A 19,526-nucleotide genomic window follows, 5' to 3' on the forward strand; every position below is an offset into this window, starting at 1 on the left:
TTTTTAGTTATGTGTTGTATATGGGTGCGGAAGTTGAGTCTCTTGTCTAAGTATAGGCTAAGAAACTTTCCATCATTTTTATTGCTAATGTTTACATTATCTATCTGAAGCTGAATTGCATTTGTTGATTTGTTTCCAAATAAGATATAGTAGGTCTTTTCTATGTTTTGTGTGAGGTTTGTTGGTTGACATCCACAAGTAGACTTTTTTTAATTAATTGTTTACAACATTATTTAACAGGAGTGGGTTGGGGTCAGAGTAGATGAGTAGTATCATCAGCCAACAATATAGGTTTAAGTATGTTAGAGACATTAGGGAGATCATTGATGTATATAAGAAACAGGAGGGTCCTAGGATGCTGCTCTGTGGCACCTTTACGGTAAGTGGTAGAGTGGGAGAGGTTATATCATTGATGGCTTCATATTGGTGTCTGTTACTAAGATAGGATCGGATATAGTTTAGGGCAAGGCCACGGATTCCATAATGGTGGAATTTAAGTAAGAGGTAGTTATGGTTAACAGTATCAAAGGCCTTTCTCAGGCCGATGAAGAGTTCAATTGGAAACTCACTTTTGTCAAGGGCTGAGAAGATTAAGTCAAGCAGACTAACAATAGCATCATTGGTACTCTTTTGGGAGCGGAAGCCAAACTGACAGGGACTTAGTATATTGAATTTTACAAGATTGGAGTAGAGCTGTTTGTAAAAAAAAAAAAAATAATTTTGATAATATAGGTAGATTCGATATGGGTCTGTTGGTTTTAAGGGAAAGATTTATCTCATTGACGTCAGTGGAATTAATAGGCTTTAGGTACAGAGACTGTGGATAGTTACCTGTAAGATAGTCCTTAATGTCAGTACTGGAAGATGGAATATCATTTGCAAGGGATGAACCAATGGAAGAGAAGAACCTATTGAACTCAATAGCAGAATCAGAGGCTGAAAGCTGACAATCGTTATTAGACAGGAGAGTCGGTTTGTTATTTAAAGACTTCTTTGATCCCAATATTTGTGAAATTGTTCTCCAAGTTTGTTTAATGTTGCTCTTTTTTTGGGTAAATTTATCTTTGTAGTATTTAGTTTTGGCTCGTCTAATTATCTCAGACAGCAATAATGAGTAATTCTTTGGAGACAATTCCTAACCTATACTTTTTCTCAAGGTCATGTTTTTTATTAATAGATTTAAGTATTCCCTTTGTAAGCCAGGGATTGTTAAGCCTTTTGGTTGTGACTTGTTTTGTAAGCATAGGACAGTGGGTATTATAAAGGCTAAGAGTTTTTTGAAGAAAAGATTGCACTGCATTGCAAAGATTGATTTTAATTATTAATTCACCTAGTTGTGTTTGCGGGGGTGTGTTGCAGTCCGTCTAATTACCACAAGCTACACAAGCTTCACAAAGCTTCCTGGCAATACGTTATTAATGAATAAATATGATATATTTACTCATAATGTTGGTGCTGAATGTACAACACGAAAAAATATAATTTTAATCTGAAAAAGTATCTTTTTATAAAGAAATTAGGCGAAAATAAAGAGCTGATGATGCCAAATCAAGGTCAGCCTAACCTAACATATCATATATATTCATTACTAACGTATTGCCAGGAAGCTTTGTGAAACTTGTGTAGCTTGTGGTAGCTTGCGGTAATTAGACGGACCCGTGTGTTTTGTTTACGATGACGGGCGGCGTCCTTACCAAGCCGGGATTATGTCCACAACATCACTAAACTTCATTTAATAACTATATGCCTGTTAAGTAGAAGATTTTAATTATTAATTGCATTATATTGTCGTTTTAATCGTGAACACGTACACATATGTGAAACGTCCAAAGCTGGTGTCCAAAGTGGTAAAAATATTAGTGTGCGATGTTGTCAATGTACAAAGTGTCTAAACTGCCACTTTTATACAACTACAAATATCTTCGATTTTACTTAAAAAATATTTGTCTGGTAAAGGTTTTATATAATGCTTCCATTTCTGTCTTTCTTCTGACTAATAAATAATTTAATTTATCAAAATGTTTTCAACCATATTTTTTCGGCGTTCGACTATTCCAACATGGGTGACCATTTTGGGAACGCGATACTTGGGTTGACCCAACTGATACTTGGGTCAGGTCCATTATGGTTCGGAGCACATCCACTATGGGAGAGCTGTTTCCTTCAAAAAGTTTAATCGTGTAGCATTATGTTTAAATAAACAATTCCAAGTACAATCTTTGATTGATAAACATGAGGATAAATACAAGTGTTAATTGTAAATGACTAGATATAAACAAAAATAAGGAAGGAAAGATGATATGTGGAACCAGACAAAAACATCGGAACGCTTAGGTAAACAACCGCCACCATTTTAGCAGCACCCGCCGGTGATGTCCAGCACGAGCATTAAGGGAAAACCTTGACATAAACTGCACCTATCATAAAGAAAAAGCACCACCATTGACCGCCAAGTGCTCACATCAAGTCTAACTCTAAGAAACAACACTCAAGTCTTGACGCTTCTCCCAACATCCGGGGAAGAAAACCTTCACACAAACTGCACCTGTCATAAAGAAGATGAAGACTCACCAGTGTCCCCAGTGTCGGAAGGTATTCTCCCGTCCTAGAGATGTGAAACGTCACATGTTAGTGCATTCAGGTGACAAACCTCATGAGTGTCCAGAATGTGGAAAGAGATTCAGTCAGCGTGGACATATGAAGCGTCACAGGATGGTGCATGCGGATGAGAGACCTTTTCAATGTGCCGAGTGTGGCAAAAAATTTAGAGAACGTGGAAATATAATAAAGCACATGTTAGTGCATTCAGGTGACAAACCTTATGGATGTCCAGAGTGTGGGAAGAGATTCAGTCGTCTTGGAAGTATGACGATTCACATGTTAGTGCATTCAGTTGACAAACCTTATATATGTCCAGAGTGTGGGAAAAGATTCAGGCATCTTCAACATATGAAGACTCACAGGATGGTGCATGCGCATCAGAGACCTTTCCAATGTGCCGAGTGTGGCAAAAAATTTAGAGAACGTGGAAATATAATAAAGCACATGTTAGTGCATTCAGGTGATAAACCTCTTGAATGTCCAGAGTGTGGGAAGAGATTCAGTCACCGTAGAAATATGAAGGCTCACATGTTAGTGCATTCAGGTGACAAACCTTATGGATGTCCAGAGTGTGGGAAGAGATTCAGTCGTCTTGGAAATATGAAGACTCACAAGATGGTGCATGTGGATGAGAGACCTTTTCAGTGTGCAGAGTGTGGCAAAAAATTTAAAGTACGTGGAACTATAATAAAGCACATGCTAGTGCATTCAAGTGACAAGCCTCACGAGTGTTCAGAGTGTGGGAAGAGATTCAGTCGTCTTGGTGATATGAAGAGGCACAAAATGATACATGCAGATAATAGGATAAACACTTAAGAGTGTGGAAGGTAATTAAGAGAATGTTGAAGGATAATGAGGCACATACAGGTATATTAACTTAACTTTAATCTAACAGTGTGTGGGTGCTATCACAATGTCAGTTGGATGTTCTTCAAAGGTAATTCTATTTTGTTTGAGACATACACTTCACCATGAAAGGTAAAGATCAAGATATTTTATTCTATTGTTCTTTTATGAAAGTTAGATGACCAAGCAAGAACTAGAGAAGCTGTCACTATAGGAAAATTCAAAATTGCTTATAAGTATAGAAATATCTCTTTAGTTTAGCAAAGATAAATCAAACCTTTAAATGTTTTTCTTCATATTTATGTAAATAATAATGTGCTTTCTGTTTTTGTTCTCTGTGAAAATTTATTTAAAATGTAATATACTCTGTAGCTAAGTTATGGACATTATTGTTGTAATATTATTTAGCATTGGTGCTGGTGAAGAAGACAGTCTGAGACGTACGTAAGATGAGACCATTTGATTGATAGTGAAATGTAGGTTAATCAAGGAATTTTCTCATCAGATTCATATGCAAACTGATGTCTATTTTATATTTTTTGTTTAGGCATATTTATGAATAATACTCTTAAATAAATAAATAAACAAATGTTTATTTAGGTAAGGTACATACATACAACAAATTTTTACAAAGATTGGTTGACTTATAGGTAGAGCTAGTACATACAATGCCTAAAGCCACTATTACGCAAAGTGTTTCGGGCATGAAAAACTTAAATGACAAGCTTAATACTAATTGAGCATAAAGAGTAGAATGAAAACAAGAAATGAAAACATAGCTGAAAAAGCAGCACAAATACAATTATGTCGACAAACAGCGCTCTTTAAAAAAAAACAGACATTGGTTGACAATAGAAGGGTAAGGTAGGTTACAGGGAATTTATTAGGTATAGCTTTGTTTTTATCTTAAACTGGTTGAGAGAGGTACAGTCTTTAACATGATTGGGAAGGTCATTCCACATTCTGGGCCCCTTGATTTGTAGAGCATTTCTAGTTTGATTAAGTCGTACTCTAGAAATATCAAAACTGTATTTATTTCTGGTGTAGTGCTCATGGGTTCTGTTACAACCTTCTATGAAGCTTTTGAGATCAGGATTGGCATTAGAGTTTAGCGTTTTATATATGTATAATACACATGAGAGAATGTGCAGTGACTTCATGTCTAACATATTCAGAGATTTGAGTAGGGGTACCCTGTGATGTCTGGGGCCAGAGTTGGATATTGTCCTAATAGCAGCTTTGTGTTGAGTAATTAGAGGACGTAAGTGATTTTGGGTAGTAGAGCCCCAAGCACAAATACCATAGTTGAGATATGGATAGATAAGGGAGTAATAGAGAGTCACCAGGGCAGGGCGTGGTACATTATATCTGATCTTAGAAAGAATGCCCACAGTTTTTTAAACTTTTTTTGATATATTTAGAATGTGTCCCTGGAAATTCAGCTTGTGGTCAATGATAATGCCAAGGAATTTGCCATCTAATTTGTTACAAATTTGGGTATTGTTTATTTTGAGATTTATTTGATTAGAGGATTTATTGCCAAACAGAATATAGAAAGTTTTGTCACTGTTAAGGGTGAGTTTGTTGGCAGTTAGCCAAAGATGGACTTTATTTAGCTCAGTATTTACTGTGGCATTTAGAGCAAGGGGGTCAGGACTGGAGTAAATGAAGGTTGTGTCGTCAGCAAATAGAATTGGTTTGAGGTGTTGGGAGGCATTTGGAAGGTCATTAATGTAGATGAGAAAGAGGAGAGGGCCAAGTATGCTGCCCTGAGGAACACCAATGTTGATGGATAGGGTGGGAGAAATTGTATTATTCACAGGAACATATTGGAGCCTGTCAGTAAGGTAGGATTTGAGGTATTGCAGGAAGTGTCCTCTGACTCCATAATGATGTAATTTAAGAAGAAGGTTTTGGTGGTTGACAGTGTCAAAAGCTTTACGCAGGTCCACAAATAACCCAACAGGGAACTCATTTTTATCAAGAGCTGTATGAATCGAGTTAAGCATACTAATAAGTGCATCGTTAGTGCTTTTTTTGGGTCTGAAGCCATATTGGCAAGGGCTAAGTATACAACCCGTTCTCGCAAATTCGTAAAGTCAATATTGACTTATTAACTACGTGCAAAGGTGATATACTAAACATAATAGATACCCCTAAAAAGATTCATAGAAAACATCGACCTTGCCTAACCTTGTTAGTATCTTAAGATAAGCATCTTATTGCTTTGTAATTACAATTATTACTTAACCTATACCTATTATAGGTTAGGTAATAATTGTAATTACAAAGCAATAAGATGCTTATCTTAAGATACTAACAAGGTTAGGTAAGGTCGGTGTTTTCTATGAATCTTTTTAAGGGTATCTATTATGTTAAGTATGTCACCTATGCACATATTTATTAAGTCAATATTGACTTATTAAATTTGTGAGAACGGGTTGAAGTATATTGTGTTTGGCTAGATATGAGTAAAGCTGCTTATAGATTAGTTTTTCAAAAATTTTTGACAAGTTTGGCAGGATTGATATAGGTCTGTAGTTAAGAACATAAGAACAAAGGCAACTGCAGAAGGCCTATTGGCCCATACGAGGCAGCTCCTGAACATCTGTGCTCCTAAGTTGTTAACATCTAGAATTAACTGTCTTGATTATAAATATTTCACCGAAGAGTTTATTGAAGGCAGATTGCCATTTATAACTGTCAGTCAAGTTAATATGAAATTTAAATTTATATTACTCTAGAAATTTACATAACTAAATTTACCAGAAATTTATATTACTCTTGCCTAACTTTATCAGTTATGCTGTAATTGTATTGGAATAATATTTTACCAGATTTACCTGAGGGCCACTAACCCTAGTGGCCTCAATAAAAACGGGAAGCTGGCAGCTTGTTGAAGGTTCCCTTCCCCCCCTCCCCATTTTGCTTGATTTTTTCCAGGTATATTTTGAAATTCAGCACATTTTGGCAGTTATGGCGTTGGTGGGTAATCAGTTTCATCGATCAATAACCCTGTGGGTGAAAAAGCCTGATTCAAAGTTATATTAGCTTGATTAGCATTAATATTATTCTGATTCGTATAATCCTCTGTCAATTATATTATCCAAATTGGCAATTATATTAAGATGATTGTGAATTACATAAACCTTACTGGCAATTATATTAGCATGACTGTCAATTTATATCAAACAGATATTTATTTATGTTGTGGTGCTCGTGGGTTCTATTACATCTATCAATGGAGAGTTTCAGATCAGGATTAGCATTTAGGAACAAGGTTTTGTGCATGTAAATAGCACAAGAGAATGTGTAGAGCGAGTGTATATTTAGCATGTTCATGGATTTAAACAGAGAGGCTGTGTGTTGTTTGAAGACAATTTTATTGTTCTGATAGCAGATTTTTATTGGGTGGTGATGAGCACCAGGTAATTTGCAGTGGATGAATGAACCCCATGCACAGATACCATATGTTCACATACCAACCCTAGTTTTCAAAGAAACCTCTAAATTTTTAGCTCCAGCAATTTCATTGCTCTACAACAAATCATTTGAACTCCAAACCTTTCCTGATATTCTAAGGGGAAAAAAAAGCAAGAGTAACCTTAGTCCATTAAAGTGTCAATCTCACTGAAGTCAACAATTATAGACCAATATCAACTCTGCAGATTTTGTCTAAAATATTTTAAAGAGTTAATCTACAAGCAGCCTTAATCCTATTTAGCAAAACAAAATTTACATAGTTCTTGCCATAATGGTTTCAGGCCGAAAAAAGAACCAATCATGCACCGATTTAGTATGATTAACTTTATATATGCAGCTCTTGGAAGAAATGAGTACCCTTGTTCATTTATTTGTTGACCTACATTAAGACTTTTTTACACTTTTAACACATTAACTTTCTTAAATTACAACATTACGGAGTAAGAGGTTAATCCCTCCAATACCTAGAGTTTTACCTTAGTGACAGGCTCCAGTATGTCTCTGTGAATGATTCCAATTCACCCACTCTACCTATTAACGCTGGTGTTACACTGGGCAGTATTCTTCACCCTCTCGTCTTTCTCATCTCCCCCTCCCTTTCCAGCCCGTTCCCATCATGAGGGGGCTTGGTTGGCGGATGCTAGAGTGTGATGCTCCATGGGACAGTGTCCTCTGTCCTTTTAAAGCCTAATGCTCTTGCTGCCATCTTCACTAATTGTGCTGAATACTTTTTCCTATTAAGTTTAATTTTTCCTTCCCAATTCTCCTGTTTAATTGCTATTTCCTTGTGACATTTTGCAATTCTTGATTATTCTTTCAGATGTTTTCTTCTGTTTAGACACCGGGTTTTTGGGGAAGCACACCCTCTCACCCGTAAAACTGTGGTACTCGGCATTGTCGAGCAAGAGGACACCTTTATTGTCAATCTTTTCCTTCATTGCTGAGCCCAATTATATCATGCTGAGCTTCCATTATATCTTGACGGACTGATGATTCCTATCGTTGCAATTGTAGGGCGTATATCTACGGTGCACCCCTGGGGGGGGGGGGAGCCTTTGTCTTGTTGGTTGTCCTATCCTCTAATTGTGGCTCCATGGTGGGTATGGGGCCTTGTTTGTTGATGAAATGTTTACTCGTTCATTTACATGCTGATATCTGACCCTCTTTTTAACTTCTAAGACAAGAGGTGTGCGAGACCAGGCCCCCCAAGTCGAACTGTGATGGAAAGCTGGGCTCTGTAGCCCACACTACATTGGTCCCAGATCAGGCAGCTCCTGACTCTCCCTGCTTGATGGGGTTCTGGGAGTTCTTCTACTACCTAGCCTATGTTTTCAGCTATGTTTTCATTTCTTGTTTTCATTCTACTCTTTATGCTCAATTAGTATTAAGCTTGTCATTTAAGTTTTTCATGCCCGAAACGCTTTGCGTAATAGTGGCTTTAGGCATTGTATGTACTAGCTCTACCTATAAGTCAACCAATCTTTGTAAAAATTTCTTGTATGTATGTACCTTACCTAAATAAACATTTATTCATTTATTTATTATTACCTGACTTGTGAGTGCTTGGTCCACCAGGTCCCAACTACCCCTATCTGCTCCCCCCTCCCACCTCTGTGGCTGGGTTGAGCCCCAAGCTCCCAATGATGACCACCTCATCACATGGAGTGGCTCCATCTCTCATTGTAACAACTGGGCCTCTTTGTCCCGCCCCCCCCCCCCTCGTACTGGGGGTGCTGTTCCCTCCGCAGTCACACTCTCACGATTCCTTCCAGTTCTAATATGTTCCAAGCTTTATTTGGTTCTGCTACATGGACTAAGTATTTTGATCTTAGTCATGTTGATTCTACTCGTCCTGATGATTTATTCATCCATAAACACCTAGTTGATTTGGTGGATACATTTGTCATTTTTATCCCCTCGCCTACTGATTCATGTTTCTTTGCAGCTCCTTCTCGGGAAGCAGCTGTCTGCTTAGCCTCGATGTCCTACATTGGGAAATCCCGGTTCGGATCTCCAAAAATGCCTAGTTAAATGCTAGGATTTACACTGCTATTCTCCCGCACCATGTAGCGACTGGTGATAGCTGTCAATGCTATCAATCAGAGCTATGGATGTGCTTAATATACCTAGTAATCTCTCATTTTTCTTTTTACAAAGTATCTGTCAACTTTTTATAAATTTTACTACAATTTACGTACTTAAAATTATCCGTTAGATTAAGGACCTTCTCGAAACGCTGCATGTACTAGTAGCTTTACAAGAATGTAGTACCCCTAACAAACCCAATGTTCCTTGTGTGTGTATATATATATATATATATATATATATATATATATATATATATATATATATATATATATATATATGTCGTACCTAGTAGCCAGAACGCACTTGTCAGCCTACTATGCATGGCCAAATTTGCCTAATAGGCCAAGTTTTCATGAATTAATTGTTTTTCGACTACCTAACCTACCTAACCTAACCTAACCTAACTTTTTCGGCTACCTAACCTAACCTAACCTATAAAGATAGGTTAGGTTAGGTTAGGTAGGGTTGGTTAGGTTCGGTCATATATCTACGTTAATTTTAACTCCAATAAAAAAAAATTGACCTCATACATTATGAAATGGGTAGCTTTATCATTTCATAAGAAAAAAAATAGAGAAAATATATTAATTAAGGAAAACTTGGCTTATTAGGCAAATTTGGTCTTGCATAGTAGGCTGAGAATTGCGTTCTGGCTACTAGGTACGACATATATATATATATATATATATATATATATATATATATATATATATATATATATATATATATATATATATATAATGTTGTTAAATATGACCGAAAAGGTAAGATTAATAATTCTAACACGAATTTTCTCAATATTTCTTGTTTCTTTTCACTGTCATTGGTAATTGAAAAATCAATTCTCCAAAATTCATTTTTATTTCTAGTCTGATGCGACGCCTGAACACGTTTCGTAATAACTTATTACATTTTCAAAGACTTTAGTTTACACACACAACTTTAACCTGTAAACACTCATTATACATCCATACTTATACTCGCATTTGGGTGAGATGATATGGTACAACAGTTTTGGGTGATGTGAACAAACTTGTGACAAGCACAAGACAAAACATGAAACAATGGGTATAACTTGGATAAGAGAACATAAGAATGGAAGTAACTGCAGAGGTCCTATTGACCTATACTTCTATATTGGTTCGGAGTCTTGAAGTGGGTAGAACATACAGTAGTTGTGTATTAATTCGCTGTTAATTGCTGGTGTTGACTTTTTGATGTGTAGTGCCTCGCAGATGTCGAGCCTCCTGCTATCGCTGTATCCATCAATGATTTCTGTGTTGTTTGTTAAGATTTCTCTGGTGATGGTCTGGTTGTGAGAAGAGATTATATGTTCCTTGATGGAGCCTCTATGGATATTATATGGAGAACATTATAATCTCTTCTCACAACTAGACCACCGGAGAAATCTTAACAAACAACACAGAAATCATTGATACATACAGCGACAGCAGGAGACTCGACATCTGCGAGGCACTACACATCAAAAAGTCAACACCAGCAATCAACAGCCAATTAATATACATCTATATTCTACCCACTTCAAGACTCCGAACTAATATAGAAGCATCAAGAGGAAGTATGGGCCAATAGTCCCTCTGCAGTTACTTCCATTCTTATGTTCTCTTCATGGACTGAAGTTATACCCATTGTTTCATGTTTTGTCTTGTGCTTGTCCCAAGTTTGTTCACCTCACCCAAAACTGTTGTACCATATCACCTCACCCAAATGCGAGTATAAGTATGGATGTATAATGAGTGTTTACAGGTTACAGTTGTGTGTGTAAACTAAAGTCTTTGAAAATGTAATAATTAAGTTATTACGAAATGTGTTCAGGCGTCGCGTCAGACTAGAAATAAAAATAAATTTTAGAGCATTGATTTTTCAATTGCCATCGACAGTGAAAAGAAACATAAGAAATATTGAGAAAATTCATGTTAGAATTATTAATCTTACCTTTTCGATCATACTTAACAACATACGTTTACAAGAAAGACTGCTACCAAAATATACTAATATATATATATATATTTATTATTAAATATGACCGAAAAAGTAAGATTAATAATTCTAACACAAATTTTCTCAATATTTCTTATGATTCTTTTCACTGTCGATGGTAATTGAAAAATCTATTCTCCAAAATTCATTTTTATATCTAGTATGACGCTACACTTGAACGCATTTTGTAATAACTTATTATTACAATTATTATTATAATCATACAGTCATAACTGAACTATTTATAGTTAATAATCATTAGCTTAAATTTGCCTATGTTTATTATTCAACTTTTCTTTGATTTCATTTATTACCTAGGTTGCCTAGCCTCGCCATGCTCCCTTACTCCATTGTACCCCTGGCTTTGCCTGCATCTCAAATTGCAAATTGTTACTTACAGTGTACCTGAGAGTACTTGTAAGCAATCTACCTCATTTTTCATTTCTGCTCAATTTGTTTTTTGTATTGCTTAGTCTTGTTTATATTTTTATTTTGTATTTCTATATCTTGTGTTTTGTATAGTCCATGTTTATATGTTTTTTCTTTAATCTCATTTATTACCTAGGTTGCCTAGCCTAGCCGTACTCCCTTACTCCATTGTACCCCTGTAAGCCCCTTGTAAGCTACCTTTTTTTTTTTTTTCTTTTGTTATTTATTTTGTGTTTGTTTTGTACAGTATTGTGTACATATTTTTCCCTATTTTATAGCTTATTTCTACCTTGTAATTTGCCTTTCTTTCCTTGTTTTTCCTGCAATCAGCTTTTTTTTTATGCAGACAAGTATAGACCCAGAACTTAACCTCTTATCCACTATCTATGACAATAATCACTTTAATGATCTAAATTGCAGATATTTTGCAGCACATGATGTAAACAATGTATTAACTCATAATCACAATATCTCTGTAATCAATTTGAACGTTAGATCCCTAGGTAAACACTTCGATGATGTTAGTGCCTTGATTGAAACTATTGACAACAAATTCTCTTTTATTATACTTACTGAAACATGGTTGAAAGAGGATACTACTCAACTCTTTAACATGCCTAACTACTCAGCAATTCACAACTGTCGTCAACTTCAGAGAGGTGGTGGCACTGCTCTTTACTACCACCAAGAACTAACATGCTTAAAAGAAATTAGAACTAGAGACTGCTATGGGGAGTATATCTTCGCCAGCTTCAGAGTCAAGGGTGCCGAGTCTGTCCTGTCTGGGTGCTGTTTATAGAATTCCTAACACTGATGTGTCCGAATTCAACTCAAACCTTAGAAATCTAATACTTGATAACAGACTGAACAAAAACCACCTAATTATCGCAGGGGACTTTAATATTGACCTCTGCGAGCCAGAACACCCTACTGCTGTTAGCTTCCTCAACTGTATGAATTCCTGCTTCCTCATACCCTTAATCACTAGACCTACTAGAATCACTGATAGCACTGCCACGACTCTAAATCACATCTGGATAAACATAACCTCTCCGCTTACTTCAGGTATAATCACCGATAGCACTACAGACCATTACCCCACATTTCTCTTAACTAACATTAGCAAACCACCTCTTGAGTCAAGAGAGATACGTTTTAGACTGCACAATGAAGCTGCTATAGACAATTTTATAACTGCTGCTGATAATGTCAACTGGGAGTCCGAGTTAGGTAACATAGAGGACATCAACCTAGCAGTGCAATCTTTTCTTCAAAAAACTCTTAGCCTTTATAATACCCACTGTCCTATGCTTACAAAACAAGTCACAACCAAAAGGCTTAACAATCCCTGCCTTACAAAGGGAATACTTAAATCTATTAATAAAAAACATGACCTTGAGAAGAAGTATAGGTTAGGAATTGTCTCCAAAGAATTCTCAAAGAATTACTCATTATTGCTATCTAAGATAATTAGACTAGCCAAAACTAAATACTACGAAGATAAATTTACCCAAATAAAGAGCAACATTAAACAAACTCGGAGAACAATTTCTCAAATATTGGGATCAAAGAAGTCTTTAAATAACAAACCGACTCTCCTGTCTAATAACGATGGTCAGCTTTCAGCCTCTGATTCTGCTATTGAGTTCAATAGGTTCTTCTCTTCCATTGGTTCATCCCTTGCAAATGATATTCCATCTTCCAGTACTGACATTAAGGACTATCTTACAGGTAACTATCCACAGTCTCTGTACCTAAAGCCTATTAATTCCACTGACGTCAGTGAGATAATCCTTTCCCTTAAAACCAAGTCTGGTGCCCTTGAGGAGATACCAACTTTAATTTACAAAGAAGCCTCCAGATCTTTAGCCCCTGCTATTGCTTTGCTCTTCAACAAGTCACTTGAACTCCAAACCTTTCCAGATATTCTAAAAAAAGCGAGAGTAATGCCTGTCCACAAATGTGGTGATCTCACAGATGTTAACAACTACAGACCTATATCAATCCTGCCAAACTTATCAAAAATTTTTGAAAAACTAATCTATAAGCAGCTTTACTCATATCTAGCCAAACTCAATATACTTAGCCCTTGCCAATATGGCTTCAGACCCAAAAAAAGCACTAACGATGCACTTATTAGTATGCTTAACTCGATTCATACAGCTCTTGATAAAAATGAGTTCCCTGTTGGGTTATTTGTGGACCTGCGTAAAGCTTTTGATACTGTCAACCACCAAAACCTTCTTCTTAAATTACATCATTATGGAGTCAGAGGACACTCCCTACAATACCTCAAATCCTACCTTACTGACAGGCTCCAATACGTTTCTGTGAATAATACAATTTCTCCCACCCTACCCATCAACATTGGTGTTCCTCAAGGCAGCATACTTGGCCCTCTCCTCTTTCTCATCTACATTAATGACCTTCCAAATGCCTCCCAACACCTCAAACCAATTCTATTTGCTGACGACACAACCTTCATTTACTCCAGTCCTGATCCCCTTGCTCTAAATGCCACAGTAAATACTGAGCTAAAAAAAAGTCCATCTGTGGCTAACTGCCAACAAACTCACCCTTAACATTGACAAAACTTTCTATATTCTGTTTGGCAATAAATCCTCTAATCAAATAAATCTCAAAATAAACAGTACCCAAATTTGTAACAAATTAGATGGCAAATTCCTTGGCATTCTCATTGACCACAAGCTGAATTTCCAGGGACACATTCTAAACATATCAAAAAAAGTTTCAAAAACTGTGGGCATTCTTTCTAAGATCAGATATTATGTACCACGCCCTGCCCTGGTGACTCTCTATTACTCCCTTATCTATCCATATCTCAACTATGGTATTTGTGTTTGGGGCTCTACTACCCAAAATCACTTACGTCCTCTAATTACTCAACACAAAGCTGCTATTAGGACAATATCCAACTCTGGCCCCAGACATCACTCGGTACCCCTACTCAAATCTCTGAATATGTTAGACATTAAGTCACTGCACATTCTCTCATGTGTACTATACATATATAAAACGCTAAACTATAATGCCAATCCTGATCTCAAAAGCTTCATAGAAGGTTGTAACAGAACCCATGAGCACCACACCAGAAATAAATACAGTTTTGATATTCCTAGAGTACGACTTAATCAATCTAGAAATGCTCTACAAATCAAGGGGCCCAGAATGTGGAATGACCTTCCTAACCATGTTAAAGACTGTACCTCTCTCAACCAGTTTAAGTTAAAAACGAAGCTATACCTAATAAATTCCCTGTAACCTACCTTACCCTTCTATTGTCAACCAATGTCTGTTTTTCTTTAAAGAGCGCTGTGTGTCGATATAATTGTATTTGTGCCGCTTTTTCATCTATGTTTTCATTTCTTGTTTTGATTCTACTCATTATGCTCAATTAGTATTAAGCTTGTCATTTAAGTTTATCATGCCCGAAATGCTTTGCGTAATAGTGGCTTTAGGCATTGTATGTACTAGCTCTACCTATAAGTCAACCAGTCTTTGTAAAAATTTATTGTATGTATGTACCTTACCTAAATAATCATTTTATTTTTTTTTTTTTTATATTTTCAAAGACTTTAGTTTACACACACACACACAGACAACTATAACCTGCAAACACTAAACTGAGTTTAAACAGCTTTCATTTTATACCTGCATTTGGATGAGGTGATATGTTACAACAGTTTTGGATGAGGTGAAAACAAACTTTCAACACAAGACAGAACGCGAAACAATGGGTATAATATTGGGTAAGTTAAAGGTAAGAATGGAAGTAACTGCAAGGGGCCTATTAGCCCATATTTCTTGATGCTTCTATATTGGTGCAGAGTCTTGAAGTGGGTAGAATACAGTTGGGGACGAAACATCCTCAACCTATTCTTAAACTTTAAATGGGTGAGATGCCGAGCTTGCTTGAACGCTGAAGCTTCGGCGACAAATCTGAGTATCTAGTGGGCCATTTTTGGTAATGAAAAAATTTTGGTAACGTCCCCACAACTATATTCTACCCACTTCAAGACTCCGCACCAATATAGAAGCATCAAGAAATATGAGCCAATAGGCCTTTGCAGTTACCTCCATTCTTCCCTTTAACTTACCCAATATAACCAATGCTTCGTGTTCTGTCTTTTGGTGAAAGTTTGTTTTCACCTCATCCAAAACTGTTGTAACATATCACCTTACCCAAATGCAGGTATAAAATGGAAGCTGTTTAAACTCTGTTTAGTGTTTGCAGGTTATAGTTGTGTGTGTGTGTAAACTAAAGTCTTTGGAAATATAATAAGTTACTACGAAACACGTTCAAGTGTCCCGTCAGACTAGAAATAAAAATGAATTTTGGAGAATTGATCTTTCAATTACCATCGATAGTGAAAAGAAACATACGGAATATTGAGAAAATTCGTGTTAGAATTATTAATCTTACTCTTTCGGTCATATTTAATAATATATGTCTACAGGAAAGACAGCTTCCAAAATATACTAATATATATATATATATATATATATATATATATATATATATATATATATATATATATATATATAATATATATATATGTCATACCTAGTAGCCAGAACGCTCTTCTCGGCCTACTATGCAAGTCCCGATTTGCCTAATAGGCCGAGTGATTTTACTTGTTTTCAATAAATTGTTTGCAGTTAGTTTATTTGAATAATTTTTATTATATTACAGTATATTAAGAACATAAATTCTTGACGTAGTTGAGTTTGTTTAGCTTAGGTTAAAATAGGTTAGGTTAGGTTAGGTAGGGGTTGGTTAGGTTCAGTCATATATCTACATTAGTTTTAAGTCAAATATAAACAAATTAACTCATACATAATGAAATGGATAGCTTTATCATTTCATAAGGAAAAAAAATGGAAAAATATATAATGTCAGGAAAACTTGGCTTATTAGTCAAATCGGGCCTTGCATAATAGGCCGAGCACTGCACTCTGGCTACTAGGTACAACACACACACACACACACACACACACACACACACATATATATATATATATATATATATATATATATATATATATATATATATATATATATATATATATATATATATATATATATATATATATATGTCGTACCTAGTAGCCAGAATGCACTTCTCAGCCTACTATTCAAGGCCCGATTTGCCTAATGAGCCAAGTTTTCCTGATTTATTATATTTTCTCTAATTTTTTTCTTATGAAATGATAAAGGTACCCATTTCATTATGTATGAGGTCAATATTTTTTTATTGGAGTTAAAATTAACGTAGATATATGACCGAACCTAACCAACCCTACCTAACCTAACCTATCTTTATAGGTTAGGTAGCCGAAAAAGTTAGGTTAGTTTAGGTTAGGTAGGTTAGGTAGTCGAAAAACAATTAATTCATGAAAACTTGGCTTATTAGGCAAATCGGGCCTTGTATAGTAGGCCGAGAAGTGCGTTCTGGCTACTAGGTACGACATATATATATATGTCGTACCTAGTAGCCAGAACGCACTTCTCAGCCTACTATGCAAGGCCCAATTTGCCTAATAAGCCAAGTTTTCATGAATTATTTGTTTTTCGGCTACCTAACCTATCCTAACCAATAAAGATAGGTTAGGTTAGGTTAGGTAGGGTTGGTTAGGTTCGGTCATATATCTACGTTAATGTTAACTCCAATAAAAAAAAATTGAGCTCATGCATAATGAAATGGGAAGCTTTATCATTTCATAAGAAAAAAATTTGAGAATATATATTAATTCAGGAAAACTTGGCTTATTAGGCAAATCGGGCCTTGCATAGTAGGCTGAGAAGTGCATTCTGGCTACTAGGTACGACATATATATATATATATATATATATATATATATATATATATATATATATATATATATATATATATATATATATATATATATATATATATATATTATGCCTGTTGCGTCTTGGGCACTAGTCCAACTTCAGAGGAATTCGAAGAAGTGTTTGACTTGCAACAATGATCGAACCCGTCTGTGACATTCATCAATGTTTCCCATTATCGTGTTTTTCAAGAGATCCATAACCTTTAAGCATCTTTTTGTATTATTATTTTTGTATCAACCCATGTATATCTTGTAACCATCAAATACATAATAAAGCACAAAAAATAAAAAAGGAAGAGGGAGGTAGGAGAAAAGCACACAGAAACTGTATTGGTGGGGGTCTAAACATTCCCTCTAATGCGTTATGCGTGGTTTCCTCCGAGGCTATGGGTCCCCCTTCTTCCAGCTAGAGGTGGTACTCCCTTCCATTATTATATATATATATATATATATATATATATATATATATATATATATATATATATATATATATACATATATATATATATATATATATATATATATATATATATATATATGTATATATAAATGTAGATATATAAATGTAGATATATAGGGATTGCCCCAATAGATTGCCACAAGGATAGTAAACATATCCTTGAAACCCAAGGCCATTCAATGCTCCAGATTGATATGTTACTCGACCTCCCTCGTGGTCATCCTGGCCAGTCTCTTTGCGTAATGAAGAACACTTTTGATAGTAGGTCCCTTCCGTCTTCCGTAATTCTTGCTGGTGCCAGATGTTCCTGAAGAAGCATCTGTTCTCCTCCCCTCTGCAATAGGTGCTGGAAATTTGGGCATGGTCCCTTCAAATGCACAAGTGCCGTGTCTCTATGCCCCTTGTGTGGATACTCAGGTCATTATAAGACAGTGCTTTTCTTCCCAAGCTCACTGCATCAATTGCAGTGATGCCCACCCTACCTTCTCCTGCACATGTGTGCAATACAAATTTGAGGAAGCCATCCTCAATTTGAAACATCAGAATCATTTATCTTTTCTTGAGGTGAGACGCCAAGTACGCCATCTTTTATCTTCCTCTGGCATGTCTTATTCTCGTATATTGCGTTCCACTTGTCGCCCTCTCTCACTTTCTCAGTTTTGCAACCGTTTCCGGGCCATGGACCTGGACACCACCACCTCACCTGCTCTATTGAATTCTGGGCCAGAGGGTCTTCCTCCTAGATCTCTGTCTGGTGTCTCCCTTCCCTTCCTCCCTTCCTTCCCTTCCTTCCCTTCCTTCCTTCCTTCCTTCCTTCCTTCCTTCCTTCCTTCCTTCCTTCCTTCCTTCCTTCCTTCCTTCCTTCCTTCCTTCCCAGTCTTCCCTGTCTCCTGTGCCCTCTTTTCCTTCTCGGCCCTCCCCTCTTGTATTTTGGCCCTCCACACCACCTGTCCATCCAGGTCGTTGTCCCTCCTCCCAGCAATCTTCATATTGACTGTTCCTGTTCTCCTTCTCCTGTTGAGACTGCAACGGCTGTCGCCCAGTACGATGCTGCTGGCACACCTGTCTATATTAGAAACATAAGCCTGGCTCCTCTTCTTCCTCCCCAGCAGGTAAGAAGGCATCAATCTCTTCCTCACCTTCCGACTCCGACTCTATCCCTGAATCCCCCTCCCATTTCGGTGGTTAAGTCCTCTGTCCCAAATATGGAAATTCCCTTGGCCCTCAATTCTCTCTTGGATGCTGCCCTTGATGAGGTGTGCTCCCCTGTTTCTGCCCCTCCTCTCTCTGATTGCCTTGACCGCACCTCTCCAATGCCTCCTGCTCTGGACCCTGTCAGTCCACCTCTGGTTCATTCTCCCACTACCTTGACTCCATTGTTCTTGATAGATTTACCTGTTCTTGCTAGATTTACCTGTTCTTGATAGATTTACCTGTTCTTGCTAGATTTATCTATGCCCCATAACCCCAATTTCACTGATCCTGATCTTGCTTAGTATACTGTTTTAATTTGCTTTTGTTTGACCCGTGTTCTCTATTTCTATTCTCTCTATTTTTGACAATGTTTATTCTTCATTTGAAGATTCGTGTATTTTATGCCAACTTCTATGAATTCCAGCTTCGGATATCACAGTTTTCACTGCTTTGTGTCTGTCTCCAGGAGCCGATGCTTGGCACTTGACCTGGTCACTTCCGTGGTTACGCCAGTCTCTTACCCCCTCCATTTTTTGCTAGGGCCCAT

The 19,526-nt window shown here is 36.6% G+C and overlaps 1 protein-coding gene across 1 annotated transcript in view; it reads left to right on the forward strand.

The window, feature by feature from the left end:
* Nucleotides 1-2,244: 2,244 nt before the first annotated feature.
* Nucleotides 2,245-19,526, forward strand: part of LOC138364929 (gastrula zinc finger protein XlCGF57.1-like) — a 28,263-nt gene continuing 10,981 nt past the window's right edge. The window contains exon 1 of the mRNA XM_069325014.1: nt 2,245-3,538. Coding sequence (XP_069181115.1) covers nt 2,560-3,417 — 858 coding nt within the window. The 5' untranslated portion in view covers nt 2,245-2,559 and the 3' untranslated portion in view covers nt 3,418-3,538. The remainder of the gene's footprint in view (nt 3,539-19,526) is intronic.

The sequence above is a fragment of the Procambarus clarkii genome, chromosome 15 (assembly GCF_040958095.1).
Source record: "Procambarus clarkii isolate CNS0578487 chromosome 15, FALCON_Pclarkii_2.0, whole genome shotgun sequence".
Classification (NCBI taxonomy): Eukaryota; Metazoa; Arthropoda; class Malacostraca; order Decapoda; family Cambaridae; genus Procambarus; species Procambarus clarkii.